Source organism: Triturus cristatus, chromosome 11 (assembly GCF_964204655.1).
Source record: "Triturus cristatus chromosome 11, aTriCri1.1, whole genome shotgun sequence".
Classification (NCBI taxonomy): domain Eukaryota; kingdom Metazoa; phylum Chordata; class Amphibia; order Caudata; family Salamandridae; genus Triturus; species Triturus cristatus.
Window position 1 is genome coordinate 419,764,736 of NC_140594.1, and position 17,798 is coordinate 419,782,533.

At 47.4% G+C, this 17,798-nt stretch overlaps 1 protein-coding gene across 1 annotated transcript in view; it reads right to left on the reverse strand.

The window, feature by feature from the left end:
* The window catches only part of LOC146784359 (all-trans-retinol 13,14-reductase-like), a 174,866-nt gene that overhangs the window by 26,305 nt on the left and 130,763 nt on the right, over positions 1–17,798 (reverse strand). The window contains exon 9 of the mRNA XM_085636189.1: positions 11,576–11,742. Within this exon, the coding sequence (XP_085492315.1) occupies positions 11,576–11,742 (167 nt within the window). The remainder of the gene's footprint in view (positions 1–11,575; positions 11,743–17,798) is intronic.

The following is a 17,798-nucleotide window of genomic DNA, read 5'->3' on the forward strand; positions in this document are numbered from 1 at the left end:
CGATGGACGCCGAGATCGGCGCCGCTAGAGACACATTTTGTCTACCGCCCGGCTCCGTTACTTTCTCCTCTACACCAGGAGTCGGATGATGGGGACTACTGGGAGGGACCCGAGGATCCTATGGCCCATCAGGCCCAACTGTCCCAGGACTGGGCAGATGAACTGGGGGAGGCCAGTGGTCTGGATACCTCGCCAGATACTGGATTCATCTCTCCTCCGACTGTGGCTTCGGAAGAGGGTGCTGCTTTCTCCGTGGTGCTGCGCAAGGCGGCCGCAGCCCTTGGGCTCGAGCTACCTGCCGTGGCTGTGAGGACGAACGTCCTCACTGAGGTGCTTCAGTCTGCAGCAAGCTCCACTGAGCCTCTGCTGCCATTCAATGAGGCCCTCACTGACGTTCTACAGGGCACCTGGTCCAAGCCCTCCACAGTTCCTCCTGTGGACAGGAACGTTGCCAGGCGCCACCGCCCTGCTCCGGGCGACCCCAGTTTTCTGTCCCAACACCCTACCCCGGAGAGCCTGGTTATCCAGGCCTCCACCTCCCAATCCTCTTTCCCGACCGCCCCGCCGGACCGGGATTCCAAGAGACTGGAGCAGTTTGGCAAGAAGCTGTTCTCTTCGCTCAGTTTGGGCCTGCGGTCTTTGAACACCGCTTGTCTCTTGGACCGTTATTCCCACTCTCTGTGGGATGCGGTGGAGGACGCGCTGCCCCTGTGTCCGGAGGAGGTCCAGACACGTCTTACCCAGGCTCTGGCCGATGGGAGGGATGCAGCGCGCCATGCTATACGTTGTGGGCTTGACACCACGGACTCGCTGGGTAGGGCCATTTCCACCACTGTGGCGCTTCGACGTCACGCCTGGCTGCGGTCCACGTCGTTTTCCGGCGATGTCCAGAGTACTCTCATGGACATGCCGTTTGATGGCACTCGCCTGTTTGGCGAGAAGGCGGACAGTGCGCTGAACCGCTTTAAGGACTCCCGGGCTACGGCCAAGTCCTTGGGCCTCTCGGCCACGCGGTCGCAATCTTCCGCTTTTCGCCCCTTTCGTGGCCAAGGAAGGGGTGCCTCCTCACGTGCGCCTAGCCACCAGCCGCAGAACCAACCTGCGCGCGGTCGCGGACGTGGTTTCCGCCGAGGCGGATCTTGAGGACGACGAGGTCAGCCCACATCCACCCCGGCAGCATCCGCCTCAAAGCCTTCCTAGTCCGAGCTTTCAGGCCCATTCCACGCCAGTGGGTGGCAGAGTTCGCCATCACCTGCTCCACTGGCGGTCCATCACATCGGACAGGTGGGTGCTGCAAATCGTCCGAAGGGGCTACTCCCACCCCTTCGAGACGAGCCCTCCAGCCATGCCACCGCAGCACCACCGTATCTCGGGGGATTATTTGCATCTTCTCCACGAGGAGGTTTCCGCCCTCTTGGCCAAGGGGGCCGTCGAGCGCGTTCCGAGCCCAGAAGTAGGTCGTGGTTGTTATTCCCACTACTTTCTGGTTCCCAAGAAGGGCAAGGGGGGCCTACGCCCTATCTTGGACCTCCGGAACGTCAATGCCTTCCTCCGGAAGGAACGGTTCAAGATGTTGACTTTGGCTCAGGTTCTAGCTGCCCTAGACCCCGGAGACTGGATGGTAGCGTTGGACTTGCAGGACGCCTATTTCCACATCCCCGTCCTGCCGGCCCACCGGCGTTACCTGCGATTCACGGTGGGCCAAGAGCACTTTCAGTTTACCGTGCTCCCCTTCGGCCTCACCAGTGCCCCTCGGGTGTTCACGAAAGTGATGGCGGTGGTCGCAGCTCATCTGCGCAGATCAGGGGTTCCAGTCTTCCCCTATCTCGACGACTGGTTGTTGAAGGCGGGCTCGCCCCAGGCAGTCGTCTCCCACCTCCAGACTACGGCGGATCTCCTGCATTTGCTGGGGTTTTCCATCAACGTGCCGAAGTCACACCTGAGTCCCTCTCAGAAGCTCCTTTTCATCGGAGCGGTTCTCGATTCGGCGCAGTTCCGGGTCCATCCACCGGAACAGCGGGTCCGGGATATACAGGCCCTGATTCCCATCTTTCGGCCTCTATCCCGGGTTTCGGTCAGGCTAGTGTTGCGGCTTCTGGGGCTGATGGCCTCCTGCATCCTACTAGTGCATCACGCCAGGCGGCGCATGCGGGCTCTGCAGTGGGACCTGAAGTTTCAGTGGGCCCAGCATTACGGCAACCTGTCCGACCATGTCTTGATCTCGGAGGGCACTGCACAGCAGTTGCAGTGGTGGCTCACGGACCGCGATTGGGTCATGGGCAGGAGCCTCTCCCTTCCCCAACCGGAGCATGTCGTAGTGACGGATGCGTCCCTCCTGGGATGGGGTGGCCATATGGGAGAGGCGGAGATCAGAGGTCTCTGGTCTCCGGTGGAGTCTCGTCTCCACATCAACCTGTTGGAGTTGAGAGCGATCCGACTTGCACTGAAAGCCTTCCTTCCCTCTGTCAGGGGCAGTGTCGTGCAGGTGTTCACGGACAACACCACCGCCATGTGGTATTGCAACAAACAGGGCGGGGTGGGGTCGTGGACCCTTTGTCAGGAGGCTCTGCGCCTCTGGACGTGGCTGGAACACCAGGGCGTCACCCTAGTGGTTCAACATCTGGCGGGCTCTCTGAACGCCAGAGCGGACGAACTCAGCCGCCGGTGCATGATGGATCACGAATGGCGTCTGAACTCCGAAGTGGCGCAAGGTCTCTTTCAGCAGTGGGGAGAGCCTTGGTTAGATCTATTCGCCACCGACGAGAACGCGCAATGTCAGCAGTTCTGCGCGTTGGAATTTCCAAGGCGGCACTCGCTCGGCGACGCTTTTCGTCACGAGTGGAGTTGCGGTCTGTTGTACGCCTTTCCGCCTATACCACTTTTGCCCAGAGTGCTGAAGAAGATCAGGCACGACCGGGCCCAAGTCATCTTGGTGGCTCCGGATTGGGCACGAAGATACTGGTATCCCGAGCTACTCAGTATGTTGACCGATCCCCCGATACGTCTGCCCCTTCGGGAGGATCTTCTGTCGCAGCAGCAGGGGACGGTCCTCCACCCGAACCTGTCCAGCCTCCACCTCCATGCGTGGAGATTGAGCGGCGGCAGTTGATGCCATTTGACTTGCCTCCTGAAGTCTGTGATATCATTCTGGCAGCCAGGCGTCCCTCCACAAAGACGGTATACGCCTGCCGGTGGAACAAATTTGTGGCATGGTGCACAGCAAAGGCTGTGGATCCCCTTTCCGCCCCTCTTTCTGAGGTTCTCCTCTTTCTTCTTTCTCTGGCCCGGCAGGGCTCTGCCCTGGGCACCCTGAAAGGTTATCTTGCTGCCATCTCCGCCTTCTTGCGGCTTCCTGATCAGCCTTCTCTTTTCAAGTCCCCTGTGGTTACACGCTTTCTAAAAGGCATTACTCACACGTTCCCTCCTGTGTCTTTGCATGGCTCTGCGTTCCTGGCGCGGAAGGCTATATACAAGAACTGACGTCAGCGCGCGAGGGCGGCGTCTAAGTACTCCGACGACGTCATCCCGGCGCACGACGCCGACGACGGACGCGGAGCCGCAGACGACGCCTAGCGACGCGCAAGGGGTATTGCTGACGAAAAATCTTCCGGATCCAGATACATCGTTACCGAAGGTAAGTAACTTGTTCTTTAGTAAGACACAATTATCTTTTGAGATTGTGTCCTGTGGCTTCTGTAGTTAACCTTGAGGCAAAGATGAAGAAGCTAGAAAATGAGGGCAATCCTCACCTTTAGGGGGTACCAGCATGGTGGGGAGGGATGGCCTTTCAGAGCTATCGAACCCCAATGTACCGCATATTGTGGTAAGAAAAGTGTACCGACTAGCTACCTAGGAATTTGCTAAGGCACCACTTAAGTTTCTTTCTTTTTTAAAAAAAAAACCGCAAGTCACGCGGCATGGCATTACAAACGATCACCAAGAACACGGATTTGTCACTTCATGGCAGCTCAGATTTTCTGTTCAAAACTTTATCCATAGCAGCATAAAATAAGAAGCTAGTATTGCATGATATATGGAAGGAAACTATTCAGTGCTTTAATTCCGAATACATTCAGAAAACAAACAGCATGTCTTTGAGGACAAAACAAAGGTTTCTGAATAAAATGAGGCTACTGCTCGACTGAATGACTTCGTGGACTAATACAAATAAGTTTTAAGGCTTACTAAAGGTGGATAGATCCCCCACAATAGATAGGCATCTGTAGGTGAGTTTTTGTATTTCATGGGTAGGCCTTCTATGGTGTCGATCAATTCAAATTAATCATTATTGGAGTATAAAAATATAGCCATAAAAGAATAAAATATTCGGCCCAATATCATTAATAAATCCATGGCAGACATGGTGAACTCTTTTTTTGTATCAATCCTTTACCTAATAGAACCTGCTTAAAAACTCTAGACATATTAAAAATCGTATCCAATTCTGTTGAGCTGAGTAATTAAAAAAAAAAAACCTCCAACAGTGTAAAACACGTGTGGGTCAGGCAACATACTGAGGAAATAAAAAGCAGGTCTATATTGGAAAAGTCTATAACGTTTTAGAACAGGCGCAAGGTATTTAGACCTGGCCGTCTGATAACATTTGCAGAAAAAGAAGAAGTGAACCAAAGAATAGTGGGGGGGGGGGGGGACACGAGAGAGAGAGAGAAAAAGAGTGAGCGATTTTGATTAAATCATTTCAAGCCTGCCTAGGGATTCCACTGTTTTCGAGCCATAGCTCAGCCACAGGATTCTAATCCCAAAACCACAAGCAAGACAATCACTAATAACCTCCCGGTTGAGCAAGGCTTTTTCATTGCTCCAAATCTAGGTAAAAGGAAGAGTGGGGCAAGCTCCACCAGGTCCGCCACATAGGCCATTCGCTCATGTAGGAAATAATGTGGGCTACCTGGGCCTACTACCAGCAAGGGCCTGAAAAACTGATACACCGGGTTCCAACAGGAGGCGAATTTCCAAAAGCCCCATATTTCTGCCCCATAAATCAGAACAGGGCGTACATTTCAATGTATACATTTCTAAAGGGGGTAGAACAGGTGTGACAATGACTTTGAAACACACCATACAGAGACCCAAGTGAACAGATAAAATGAAGGCAATGATTTGAAATGAGGAGTAAAAAAAAACTATTTCTAGAGTCAAAGGTCACTCCAAGTTAGGGAAATTCAGTCACCCTTGTATTTGATGGATTTAGGTCTGACCTTGGTACTTTATTGCCCGCACATCATATAGTGAGTTTTGCATATAATGATTTCAAGGTCTAAGATGTCCATAAGCAGGACAAAGTTCCCAATAAGCCCATGTAAACCACTGGGGGTACCGGAACATAGCACCTAATCAGCTGCATAATGCAGGGCTGGATCAGGGGGTCGAAGTTTCCTTTGGGAGTTCCATCCCCATTGCTGATAAAGAGGGTGTCAGACAGTTTACGTATAAAAGATACAAGATCAGTGCCAAGGCCAAACCCTGTCAGACGCCTCGAGACAGCCCAAAGGTGTTGATGCACTCTCCCTCTGTACTATACCTAACCTTAGCCGAAACCCCCACAATGTAATGCACACAAGACATCAATCAAAGGCTTGGGCAAACCCATCTCAGTTAAAATGTGCCTCAATTAGAGCGATTTGCGTGATCAAAAGCACTACTTAGATCCAGAAATGAAAGAAAGAGAACCCTTTTTCACTATTGCATACCTTCCGATAAGTAAGCTCAGATTGAGGCAGTGTTCCTGCATCCCCAAGCCTTCTCTGTCTCTATATTGCACTCTATTGATGGCACCAGAATGCTGAACCCAAGACTCTAATCTAGGTAGGATAATTCGGCCACCAACTTTCACCACAGAATCCAACAGAGCTATTGGCCGGTGGCAACGGGAATCCTGCCTACTTCCTTTTCTAAATATGGGAACTTACAACAGCGAGCTGCCAGGAAGTCCGAATCCTGTGAAGAGCTGCAGCGATCAGAACATTGGTGATGATGGGGGCCTACAAAGTGATGTTTTCCTTATATAGGTTCATTGAGAACCCATCAGGTCCCTGTGCCTTTTCAGAGGGGCTGGAAGAGACAGCTAGGGACACCTCCTTGACAGTAAAACGTATGTCGATGGGGAATGTAGGGGGATCAACTTCCTGGGGATTGTACTGTTCATGCTGAAGGGAATATATATGTTTAAAATGATTAGTCCAACTATGTGTGTTAATGTTGAAGCCCAGTCTATTACTCTTAACACCCACAGTCGTCCTCTCATTGGCAATATCCCAAAAAACCTTGGTATCTATCTTTACAAGTTTTAATCAGACTTTCCCAAGTTTCCTCCTTCAGGATATGCCTTCTGTTTTTTAGTAGCTGATTTATACTCATGCCTTGCTAGGCGTATGGTGGCACTATCCCTAGGTTTACATTTAAGTGCAAACATTGATTAGCCCCTGCATTCCCCACCGAAACCACACAGCCTTGTCTGACTTGTTGTTTCTTCTAGGAGCATTAAAAAAAATGTAATGGAGCAACTTATATTTTCGAAGGCCACCAGCATATCAATCACAGGTCAATCAGGTGCTAAAAGTTGATCGAGAATCAGGCCAAGGTTAACCTTGACTATTACAATCATCAGGGTATTGGCATTCATCGCCTGCCACCTTAGCCTAAGACCACCATCCTTGGAAATCAGATCAGACACACCTTTGCAGGCCAGTGATGGAGGGCCTTCGGGGGGGGGGGGGCAGAAGACTAATTTGGTCGGGTTTTGATCACTGAACCCAATTTCTGCTGTGCCCCCCATCTACACATGAGCTGTGATGCCCTTAAAAATAAAATTATAGCCTATAATGGTTTCTTGCCCCCATCCAAAAAAGGTAGTTATTTGCGGCTATGGTTCACCCACAATTTCTGTCAGGTTGCAAAGATCAAACTGCATTAAATTATGCAACAAAAGCTGGCCCAATGATCTGCCTTTCAACTGGGTGGAGTAATGCCTGAGACCAGAAAGGGATCATATCATGTTAAGTTATGGCCTATTTGTGTATTAAAGTATCCTTCAACAATCACATGAAATTAATTTGTGATGCATCTGGCCCTGGCTGATAACCTTTCCAAAACTTCAAAAAGAATAGAAATTTGACAACCCATCCCCAACACCGGGTTATAAAAATTGACAAGAAAAACAATGTAATTATTCTATAACACTATCCATTGCAGCTGAATACCAGGACGACTTCAGGCAACGGGAAAAACTTTTAAATGTTTCGAGATTCTAACCATCATGGCCAGCCCCCTCTGTGCTCTGCCCCGAGCTGAACGAACAGCAGGTATGACAAACGTTTCTCAGATAATATCACCGTGATGCCAGAGTTCCAGTAGCATTATATATCAAATTTAGAGATCTAGTTGCACTAGCTCAAATCTGCTCATTTAGCACTTAGACTAGCAGCGCTCGAACATATAGGATGGGTATGTATCTCCATGATGTTCTGAGCCTTTGGGGAAAACCCGCACATACATGATCTACCGGGTTGCTGCGAGCCTCACTTCAGCCTGCTTCTGCTATGGATGGTGGAAAGATTCTAGATAGATATTCGACATCCTCAAGGCTCGATAGAGGTGCAAACCTGTTGGCGGTGGAGATATTTGGGTGGGCTATTATATCAATGCTTAGGGGGCAAAACCAACTTGGTGTGTAGAAGGTGAGAAATGAGTCTAAAAAAGTAGTCCAATGGTAAATTAGTAATGCTTTTGTTTTGGATTTTTTTCTAGAGCCCATGGAGCACATTATGAGATAAGCCAGTCGGCTAAATACGTATTCCTGCAATTGATCACCACACAGCCCCACTAGTTTGTTTGGTTAGGGGACCAATCCAGTTGACTCTCCAAACTAAAAGAATGTCCTCAAGCTCTGCAAGAGTGACGTTTGTGTTATATGTTAAAAATGACACACCTTATTTTTCAGAGCACTGTGGGTTTCGGGGCGGGTTGCAGACAAACAAGGATCATTTGTCAAAACCACGACCTATGGGCAACACACTGGTGGAAGATTAAGATGTAGATTAGAGGGATGCTCTGTCTAGGCGGCCCTCCTGATGTAATGACAGGGTCAAGAGTCCTGATTTCTGGAGCAGCTTGCTGGGACTTCCCACCTCCAGTAGATGGGATGCTGCTCATGGGAGCAATTGAACCTACAGAATGAATTTGGGGCACAATAGGTACTAATTCCAGTACCTGGAACCTCCTGCCAAGCAATACCATTTGACCCCTATCTTACCACACCTAAGCTGTCTTTGTTATGATGGAGAAGATATGGAGAGAGTCAGCTTAGGGGAACTCCTCTGAAGAAAATGGTTAGAGGGAAAAGTTATCATGGGTCCACATTTTCTAGTGGTGGACTTTTTTTTATATTAAACATTGCGTCATTTAGATATTTGCCCACGAATAAATAGATATACTTTAAGAGTAGCAAATGGATGGGATAGTCTGCCAGCAGAAGTAGTAGAGTGAAAAAAAGTGACATTCTAATCTGGTAAATGTTTCCAAATAGCACCAATATGAGTGAGATTTGACCATGGCAGCTTAGCAAATTATCTTTGTTTCTTTTTTTATATCATTTCTTCGAGTGATATAGATACTCCTAGGCATTTTCACAACTGTAGTTCCTAGGTAGCCGCCATGGTCCCCGTCATTTACCACTGATGTTTGAGCCCGGGTGCTATTGCTCTCCTACTGGATAATAATAAAAAATAATAATAAAAGGGATCTTATCATGCGCAAACATAGCCCGAATGGGCGTCAAGGCGCCTAATTCCAAATCCAGCTCATAACAAAGCCCCTGCAGCTCAACCTGTGTAAGCTCTAGAAAAGCACCTCGTTTTTAGGGCCTTTTTAAACAGCGCTAGAGAGGGTAAGGTCTTCATCTCCATCGGCAAGATGTTCCAGAGTTGTGGAGCAACGACTGAAAAAGCCCTGGCTCCCCATCTGGTGAGCTTAAAACGAGGGACAACAAGTTGGAGTAGTCCCGAAGAGCGCAAACACCTTGTGGGGTGGTAACGGGTAAGCAGGGAGCTGAGAGCGCCTTTAGATCCATCCTCGAGTGCTCTATAGGTCAGACACAGAATTTTGAAATAAATTCTGTGCTGAATAGGCAGCCAATGGAGGTCTCTCCTCGCAGCAGTAGCAGAAGAGGCCCTGGAAAGATCCAGGACAAAACGTGCAGCAGCGTTCTGCACGGTTTGCAGTCGATGTATGAGGCCCTTGTTGGATTCCATGTAGAGAGAGTTGCAATAGTCCAACCTGGAACCAACAAGGGCGACTGCAATCTGCTTGCGTGCTTGAAGAGACAGATAGCTGCGAATTCTGTTGAGCGTCCTGATCACGCCCCAGCAGGTCGAAACAGTCCGATTCACCTGTAAGGACATCGAGAGTGAAGTATCGAACACTACACCCAGATTTCTGGCAGATTGAGAGGGAGTGGGGCAGGTGCCAAGAGAGGAGGGCCACCACTCACTCGACCAGATATCTTGGTCCTTCCCAAAAATCAAGACCTCAGTCTTGTCGCCATTTAGCTTCAGGGAGTTGGTAACCATCCAATCTGCAACGTGTTGCATACAGGACCTGAAGCTAAAGGCAGATGTTATGACAGAGGACTGAGTGAGTGAGACCATGATCTGGGTGTCATCGGCGTATGATACCACCTCCATCCCCTGCGATCTTACTAGCCTAGCAAGGGGGGCCACGTAGATGTTGAACAGGGTCGGACTTAATGCCGACCCCTGTGGCACCCCACATTGCAAAGACTTTGCTGGGGAGAGGTGGTTGCCGAGCATCACTCTCTGTTCCCTATCAAGGTGAAAGGAGTTGAGGAGACTCAGGGCCGAGCCAGTGACACCTGCCTCCCTAAGCCGAGATGTTAGAATGGCAGGAGACAGAGTGTCGAAAGCGGCTGTGAGGTCCAATAGCACAAGAACAGTAGTTTGTCCAGCATCAACCTTGCGTCGGATGTTGTCGACTACAGAGGTGAGGGCAGATTCTGTGCTATGATGTTTTCGAAATCCATGCTGGGTAATGTCAAGATACTCCGAAGCTTCAAGAAAAGAGGATAAATGGCGATTCAGGTGTGCTTCTAGAATTTTAGCAGGTGCAGGGAGCAGAGAGATGGGTCTAAAAATTTTCAAGAGGCCGGGATCGAGTGAAGGCTTCTTAAGGAGCGGCTTCACAATGGCCTTCTTCCATATTGATGGAAAAGTACCTTGAACAATTTCCTTGTTCATCACCTCAAGTAGGGGAGGAAAGAGGCTGTTCCTACACTCTTTTAGCTTTTTGAGAGGCAATGGATCTAGTGGAGAGGAGGATTTCGTCTTGTCTAGAAGAAGATTCAATCCCTCCAGAGACATAGAGGGAAAAACAGAAAGGAGGCTGGAAGGGACTATATCCAGTGTCTCAAAAGAACTTATGCCTGAAGGGAGATTTTCAGCCAAGGAGAGACGTTGTACTTCCAAGGAAGTATGAATATCAAGGATTTTTGTATGAAAAAAGTCTGCAATGTCGTCACAAAGACGTTGAGAGCTGACTACGGGATCTGGAAGTTGGAGGGAGCACAGCGAGTAACCAAGTTACTCAATTACACTTTACTCTAGGGGCATAGCTGGGTCTTAAAGGTAAAGGATTAAATTTAACCTTGGGACTCAATCCTGCTCTGAACAAATACAGAGTGTACAGTTACTGCATCCACCCGGCAACTGGTGGTCCATTATGGAGGCACAGTTCAGGGGGGATCGGGCAAAGCTCCAAGTCTTTTACAAGTCATTGTGCCAAACAGAAGAGTACAGTCGCTGAGAATTGATTTAACATCAGATGTAGGCACACTGGAGTACTGAATTTGCACATGATGTGTGGCACCCACTGGCAATTGGGAGAACTTGAGAATTATTGTGAGAGTCCCATGGCACACACATTATTTCAAAGGTAATGAAATAGATACGTTGTATATGGATATTTCAAATGGCACCGGAATCAGCGGTACCAGCCATGGCTTATCCTGAGACCTTAAGTTAAATGACAAAAATTCTTGTGTCCCCCTCAGGCTGCTGTTTGAAAACCTGCATGCTCTGCTCCTTGGTTTACCAGTTAGGCAAGAACATTTTGAAACAAAAAGTGAAGCAGTCTTTGAGTTTGGTCATGGCTAGTTGGCTGCAGGTTCTTGCAACTCCCCAGAAGACTCTGTTCTTCAAAACGCATGCCCTGATTTTTCAATAAAGATTTGCGAAACACAGAGCACATACATATCAGGCAGGTCCTCTCCTTAAAGGGAAATCCAACAGCTTGCGCAGGTCAGGACACAGTGGCAGGGTTTCTTCATTGCCTACCCTTTGTCTCGGTTTTAAGGGAATAATCAGGTCTTGGAAGGTTGGTCCTGGTCTGAATAATCTCCATGCTGGTGGTTCCTTCAAAGTCAACAGCTCTGATCACCGCTGAATTGCTAAGGAAATCCTCTAAGCGTGTGCTGATGCACTGGCCATTTCAGCTCCACAACCTTGCAAATGAACTGCTTTGGCAAGTACACACCACCACCTACCTTGTCTCGGAGGTTGGGGAAGTGCTGCAGGACTGTCTCGAGTATAGAGTCAGCAAAAGTCTTCTTCAGCCCTTCGTACTCCTCCCCTCGCTTCTGCACTTTCAAGCCCTTCCATTCTTCGAACCACTCATAACGTACAAGTGTCAAAACAGTCAGCGTAGATTTGCCTGTAACAACAAGTTTAAAAAACATTACCCTGCATTATTAAACAAGCTGTGTAATGTAAGAGCAAAACAACTTCAAAGTGATAGTTTTAGATCTTCCCAAAGGACATTTTGTACAAATGAGCTCCACTGGTGTAGTTGGACACGTTTCAAAACTATAATGGTAAAATAGGTTATGAATACGTCAAGTAATTTATAGTGAACACAATCTCCATCGAAATGGTGTTTGGGTGTTAAGGAATTACAAACGAGTATTGGAGGTCCACCTTAGAGTCTTACAGGTCTTCTCAACTTGTGGTGCTTGGGTAGTTAACTTGAAAATTGATCAAAAGCCTCACAACTATCAATAGTGTCCAAATACAGTAGGTTTATGAATCTCAAAGAGCATTTTTATGGTCATCACCTACATGTTGTGCCCAGGTAAAGCCCTTACTAAACGACATACATATATTTGTGTAGTAGCCTAACTAGGTCTATCAAAGCCACAGTAGAACTAATGTTGATCACAAATACAATAGCAGAGAAGCCAGTGCCAACTGAGGTGAGCCTTGCAGCAATGTGGCACATTGACAGCACAGTAACATGCAAACAAAACCTTTGGCAGAGTCCTCACTGCACAAAGGCCTTGCTAGTGTTCCCCGGAGCTTGAGTTTGTAACTGTGCCTCTAGGAAAGTGGCAGGCCAAACGCAGTGAAAGAAGTAGTTCTCTGCAATTTTGTATAAAACACCTTCTCCCAACCTGAGCTTGTGCTATATATTCTTTATGTACTTATGTACTTTTCATAAATGGCAATGTGTTTAACTAGGAAGCTTCTTCCTAAGCACGGTTTTGTTTTTTTAAGGGGTGTCTCAAACATGCCTAACTACATTTTAGATTAGAGGTATACATTTGTTTTATTTTTTATAGCCCCTAAAAATAAACTGTTTTTATTACAATATTTCTGACATCTTTTGATAGTGTGAGCTTTAGAAATGTAGTAAGCCAGCTAGGGAAAACGAAAGGGCTAGGGGTGGACTCCAAACCTGTAGATGAATGCCCTACTTGAGTGAACACAGTTTGTTATTCCCCAATTGATACAAAATAAACTTTCCAGCAAGATGATCCTTGTACTCTTTTTTTAGTAATTTGTTTCACAATACATAACATAACGATGATGGATGGGACCTAAGTAGCTAGCATATTTAGCCAGGCTTGCAAAACAGCAGCATACAATTGACTTAAAATTGGTGCAATTATCAAAATCGATCAAGTGCTTACAGAAGCTACAATGATCATCATAATCTTGCAGAATATAAACCAGTGCATAACAAGGTAACCATGGGCACATCATTGTAACATTCCTCACAAAACATGAGAGCATTTACTGAAGGTTTCTTAGTCCACTCTAGTGGGGGGAGAAAGCATGTTGTGGCTACCAAATATCTTTGGGCCTTGAAGTTTGCAGGACAGTCTTCTGAAAGTGTTCCAACTGTTCGTTTCAGTAAATTAAAATACTATTTCTATTTTCAAATTAGGACTTCCCTCAAAGAACTCTTTTCTACAGTACAGAAGTTGAGTAAACTCCCCGTGCAGAAAAACACGGGTGTAGATAAAGAATTCTGCAATTTGCTGACAGATTCCTTCCAGGCAAAAGTTAAAGCAGTCTCAGATTCCTTTTCCTCCACCCATCGGGTGGCAGGAGTGCGCACTGTGGGAGCCACCCCACTACAACGGATGGATCAAGCTGTTCAGGCACCCCAGCAGTCACCATCCCTAGCTTTAATACTTTTAATCCCATTTTGGATTCACAGGTCATGACTATTCTCAGTCAGACAAGATCTGGATCGCCCTGGGCCCTGTGCCTCCCAAAAGTCCTCCACTCGGTTCCGGAGGTCAGAGCTAATTACCTTAAAGTTATCTTCAACTGTATGTTTTCCGATGGGTATTATCCAATACAATGGAAGAGGGCATCCATGCTCCCACTGTTGAAAAAACCAAATCTGTATAATAAAGAACGGATCAGCTATAGGCCGATGTCTCAACTACCTTTTCCGGCCAAGATTACGGAGAAGGCTATGAATATAGAGCTAACCCAGTTCATTAATGACAAACTCTTGATAGCTCTCAATATGGCTTTAGAAGTCAACATAGCACTGAGTTGGCCTTGATCAAAGTGTCGGAGGAAATAAGAGTGGTCCTGGACAAAGGCAGGAAGACGGCCTTGATCCTGCTGGACCTCTCGTCGGCCTTCAACACGGTCGATCACTATCTTCTCATCAGCCTACTCTTTTCCTTGGTCATTAGAGGTAGTGCTTTGGCTCTACTGAAGCATTTTCTCAGTGATAAGGAGCAACTGGTGGAGTTTGGTGGACACAGGTCCCCTTTGTTCTCTTTTCCTTGCAGGGTGCCGACCATTTTTAACCTTTATGGCACTCCCCTATACTCACTTATAAAGTCCTTCAGTTTTAAGACGGTGTCATAGGCAGACAACATGCAAATCATGGCATCCTTTGCAGGGGACCCAATGAACACCGCGTCGAGATTTCACGACTGTTTGCGTGAAGTTGGGAACTGGATGTTCCAAAACTGCCTGAAGCTAAACACAGGAAAAACGGAGGTGCTTCTCTTTGGACGTGATATCTCCTTCGGGAAACCAAGTTGGTGGAACTGGAAGAAATCCCCAATCCAGTCCTGAAGGAGTCTACTTTGACACCAATCTCTCCTTCGAGGGGCAAATTAATACGATCACCTCTTCCTGTTTTTTTTTACGATTAAAACACTGAGGAAAATATTACCTTTTATTCTATTAGGATAAGTTCCGCAACCACAGCTTTCTGAAGGTCTGTCATAAATTGATTACTGCAGCAGATTATTTCTCAATATACAATCACAATTCTTCAACAAAATGCAGGTCCTCCAAAATGCAGCAGCTCATCTGCTGCTTACCATCTCGAAACATCAATCAGTGGTGCATGCCATCCCAATTTTGCACGGGTACCAGTTAAAAGACTAATCGAATTTAAGGCCATTTGTATCTCCTTTATAGCGTTACATGGACTTGGCCCGATTATTTAACACACAGTTACAGGTGGTATGTCCCAGAGAGGCAGCACCGTTTAGCAGCCTCCTCCAATCTGGTAATCCCTAGGGCCAAAACTGCCTCATGGGGAGGCGAAGTTTTGTTGCGGGCACAGATAGCTTGTGGAACTCACTCCCTCTGGCACTCAAGAAGGAAAGCAATCTTTTGGCATTCCACAAGCTCTTAAAAACCAGGCTGTTTAACAACTAGCCCGAACACACTAATCCAGCATCCCATTTCTGGTTAGCCAATAATCCAGAGCCGAAGCGCCTAGACACCCTTGGGTATTAGTGCGCGTCATAAATCTAAATTTCATTTAATTTCATTTCATTATGATAAGACCCACAGTACTAACCCCACCCCCCATCTATTATCTGCACCTCTAGCTCCATGCATCATTTATTTTTTTACATTGGTACTGTTAGTGGGGCCTCCTTCTGTATGGCATCGTATAGTCTTGATACTATACGCTTAATACAAGGCAAGGAACCTAGCACTGCCAGGGATAGGAACTCTGGCCTTGGTTGTGGAAATAAAGAAGATTAGTTTCTGCAAGGCGCATGGGTTCATAAATCTAGAAACACATGCTGAGCGGTGTGGAGGGCCTTTGAGGTCACGTAGCGAGGTTCGAGGACATTACCTTCAGGGAAAATGCTGCCTATTGCGATGAGGTCAATTGCGCATAATTGCAGGATGGACTTTATCTCCTGTGTCAAGACCACCCTGGATTGGTTGAGAGGAAGTGTTGAGAAGTATTTACAGTCCAGTTTGGCTAGGAGACAGAGTCTGTGCCAGGCTATAGCAAGCCATCATATATCTATTAAGCGATGTTTACGTGCAGGTTGATGCCATATAGCTGTAGCAAGGGATCATGGGTGCATTTTACTTTTTCCAATCGCTACATATGGCATATATATCAGTTGATAATGCCAATAATGTATAACGCATGCCTATGCACATTAATAATATAGATCACTGTCTGGCGCCATGAAGTCCCCTCCTCATTGAATGGAAGAGTTCAAACTTTCCATTTAATACCAGGTTGCTTTCTAGCCTGTAATATTTTTTTCATGAAAGACCGTACTGTCTGGAGAATTGTTGAGGTAGGACCAGCGATATGTTAAAGAACAGATAAAGTAGCTTAGACACAATGACCATGTTCACAAGTATGTTAGGTACCCAAATGACCGGGGTAGCACCATCCAGCAATTAATCTTTTCCTTTATTTGAGTTATACCAACCCCATAGTTTTCACGAAGAGCAGGTGACCCATCATGACTGCTCCAGGTGCCTGGACATGTAGCAGAAGTTCTGCAGCAGCGAAGATGGTATTCTAGCCGACAGACGATGTCTTTCATGAACGGTAATATTAGTGACTTATTCCAGTTTATTGTAAGCCCAGAGAAGTATCCATACTAATAATGTCACAGCCTGAGAATTCTTGTGCTTGCTCATGATTGCAAACTCCAACTCCATTTGCAAATGCCTCAAGCGTGCTTCACTTTCAGTTACAATTGTATTACTTTATTGGAGTATGCCTGTGTCACCTTGCACTATTACTGCAGACAGTTCGCATTGTGGAATATTTATAGCTGAAGCGTTTGTGTATTAATGAAATTCACAAATCTCTGTCAACGATTTTTCTTCACATCTGGGCTCCCTCAACCCCAGATAGTGACGCTGTTTCACCCCAATAGGGCCGGTAATACACCTACACAACTCTTGGTACAAGTGGCATATCAATGTTGCCGGCGCAGTCTTCGCATCACACGCCAAGTAGCACCATATGCACCATCTCTTCCTATACAGGGCACACCCAGGAGGCATCAGGCAATAACCAGCGTAGAACTCATTTGTTGGGAGGATGCGGGCATACAAACATTAGGTAATCTGTACAACGATGGGCAGCTCATCCCATTGGGAGAACTAGCCGAAGGCACGGGTCTGCTACAGGGTCAGTTCCTGCTGCACGCTGCAGTGACACGTGCAATAAGCACATTGTGGGCAGATGTAACACACGAGCCAGTCACTCATCTCACTATACAATATTTGCATGAACTGGGCTCAGGCTGCCATCTTGCCTATCTGATGCCGGAACGTATAAATGAATACTTTGACCACGCGGACGCCAAATGTGCAAGATGAGACGAAGCAGGCGCAGACCTGCTCCATATGCTGTGGTCATGCACAGCCCTTCAAACATATTCGGGTACAGTTACTAGCTGCTTAACTCAATGCACGGAATGAACCTTAGACTGGTCATGGGAACTGTGTATACTAGGACTGTACCAACGACCCAAAAAATACAGTCCAGATACATAGACTTAGGCCTCATAGTGGCCAAGCACCTGCTCACGCGTTGCTGGCAGTCTCCTGTCCCCCAACGGTGAAGGCCTGGAATCAGTCCCTGGAGTTCTGGGTGCAGGCGGAAAGCATAGCGATCTGTCGTGAAGACGCGATGGGTTTGCGTAGGCAACAAATAGCGGCAGCATGGGATGCGATATTATTAGACAGCCACACAGCTTGGAGAGAGCGCTTGGAGTCAACAACAGATGCTCCCGAGAGCGACGAGGGGTAGGCAATGGGAGGTAACAAAGTGCATAGAGAGGGGAGTGGAGGCCAGCACTCAACTCATACCTCCTAGGCATACTTGTGGGCACAACATTATTCCCCCTTTTCACTCCTCTTTTTCCCAGCACTTTCCTCCTTCTTCCCCAGCCTCCTCACTCCCTCCCCCCGCCTCCCTGCAACCGTCCCCACTTCACCGTCCCCACCCCCCCATTCTCCAGTATACACTCAACCCAAATAACACCAAGAATAATCATGTGGATTACAAGCTACTGACGCTGGCAGGCATGTGGGACTAAATCCATACCATATAAGGACAGGACAGGAGGCTGGGTTAATATGATGAAGTGAAGGAACAACAAACGTGATGCTTGTGGCAGTGTGCAGATATGCGGCAAAACGACTCGATGGGAAGGGTAAAATAATGTTATG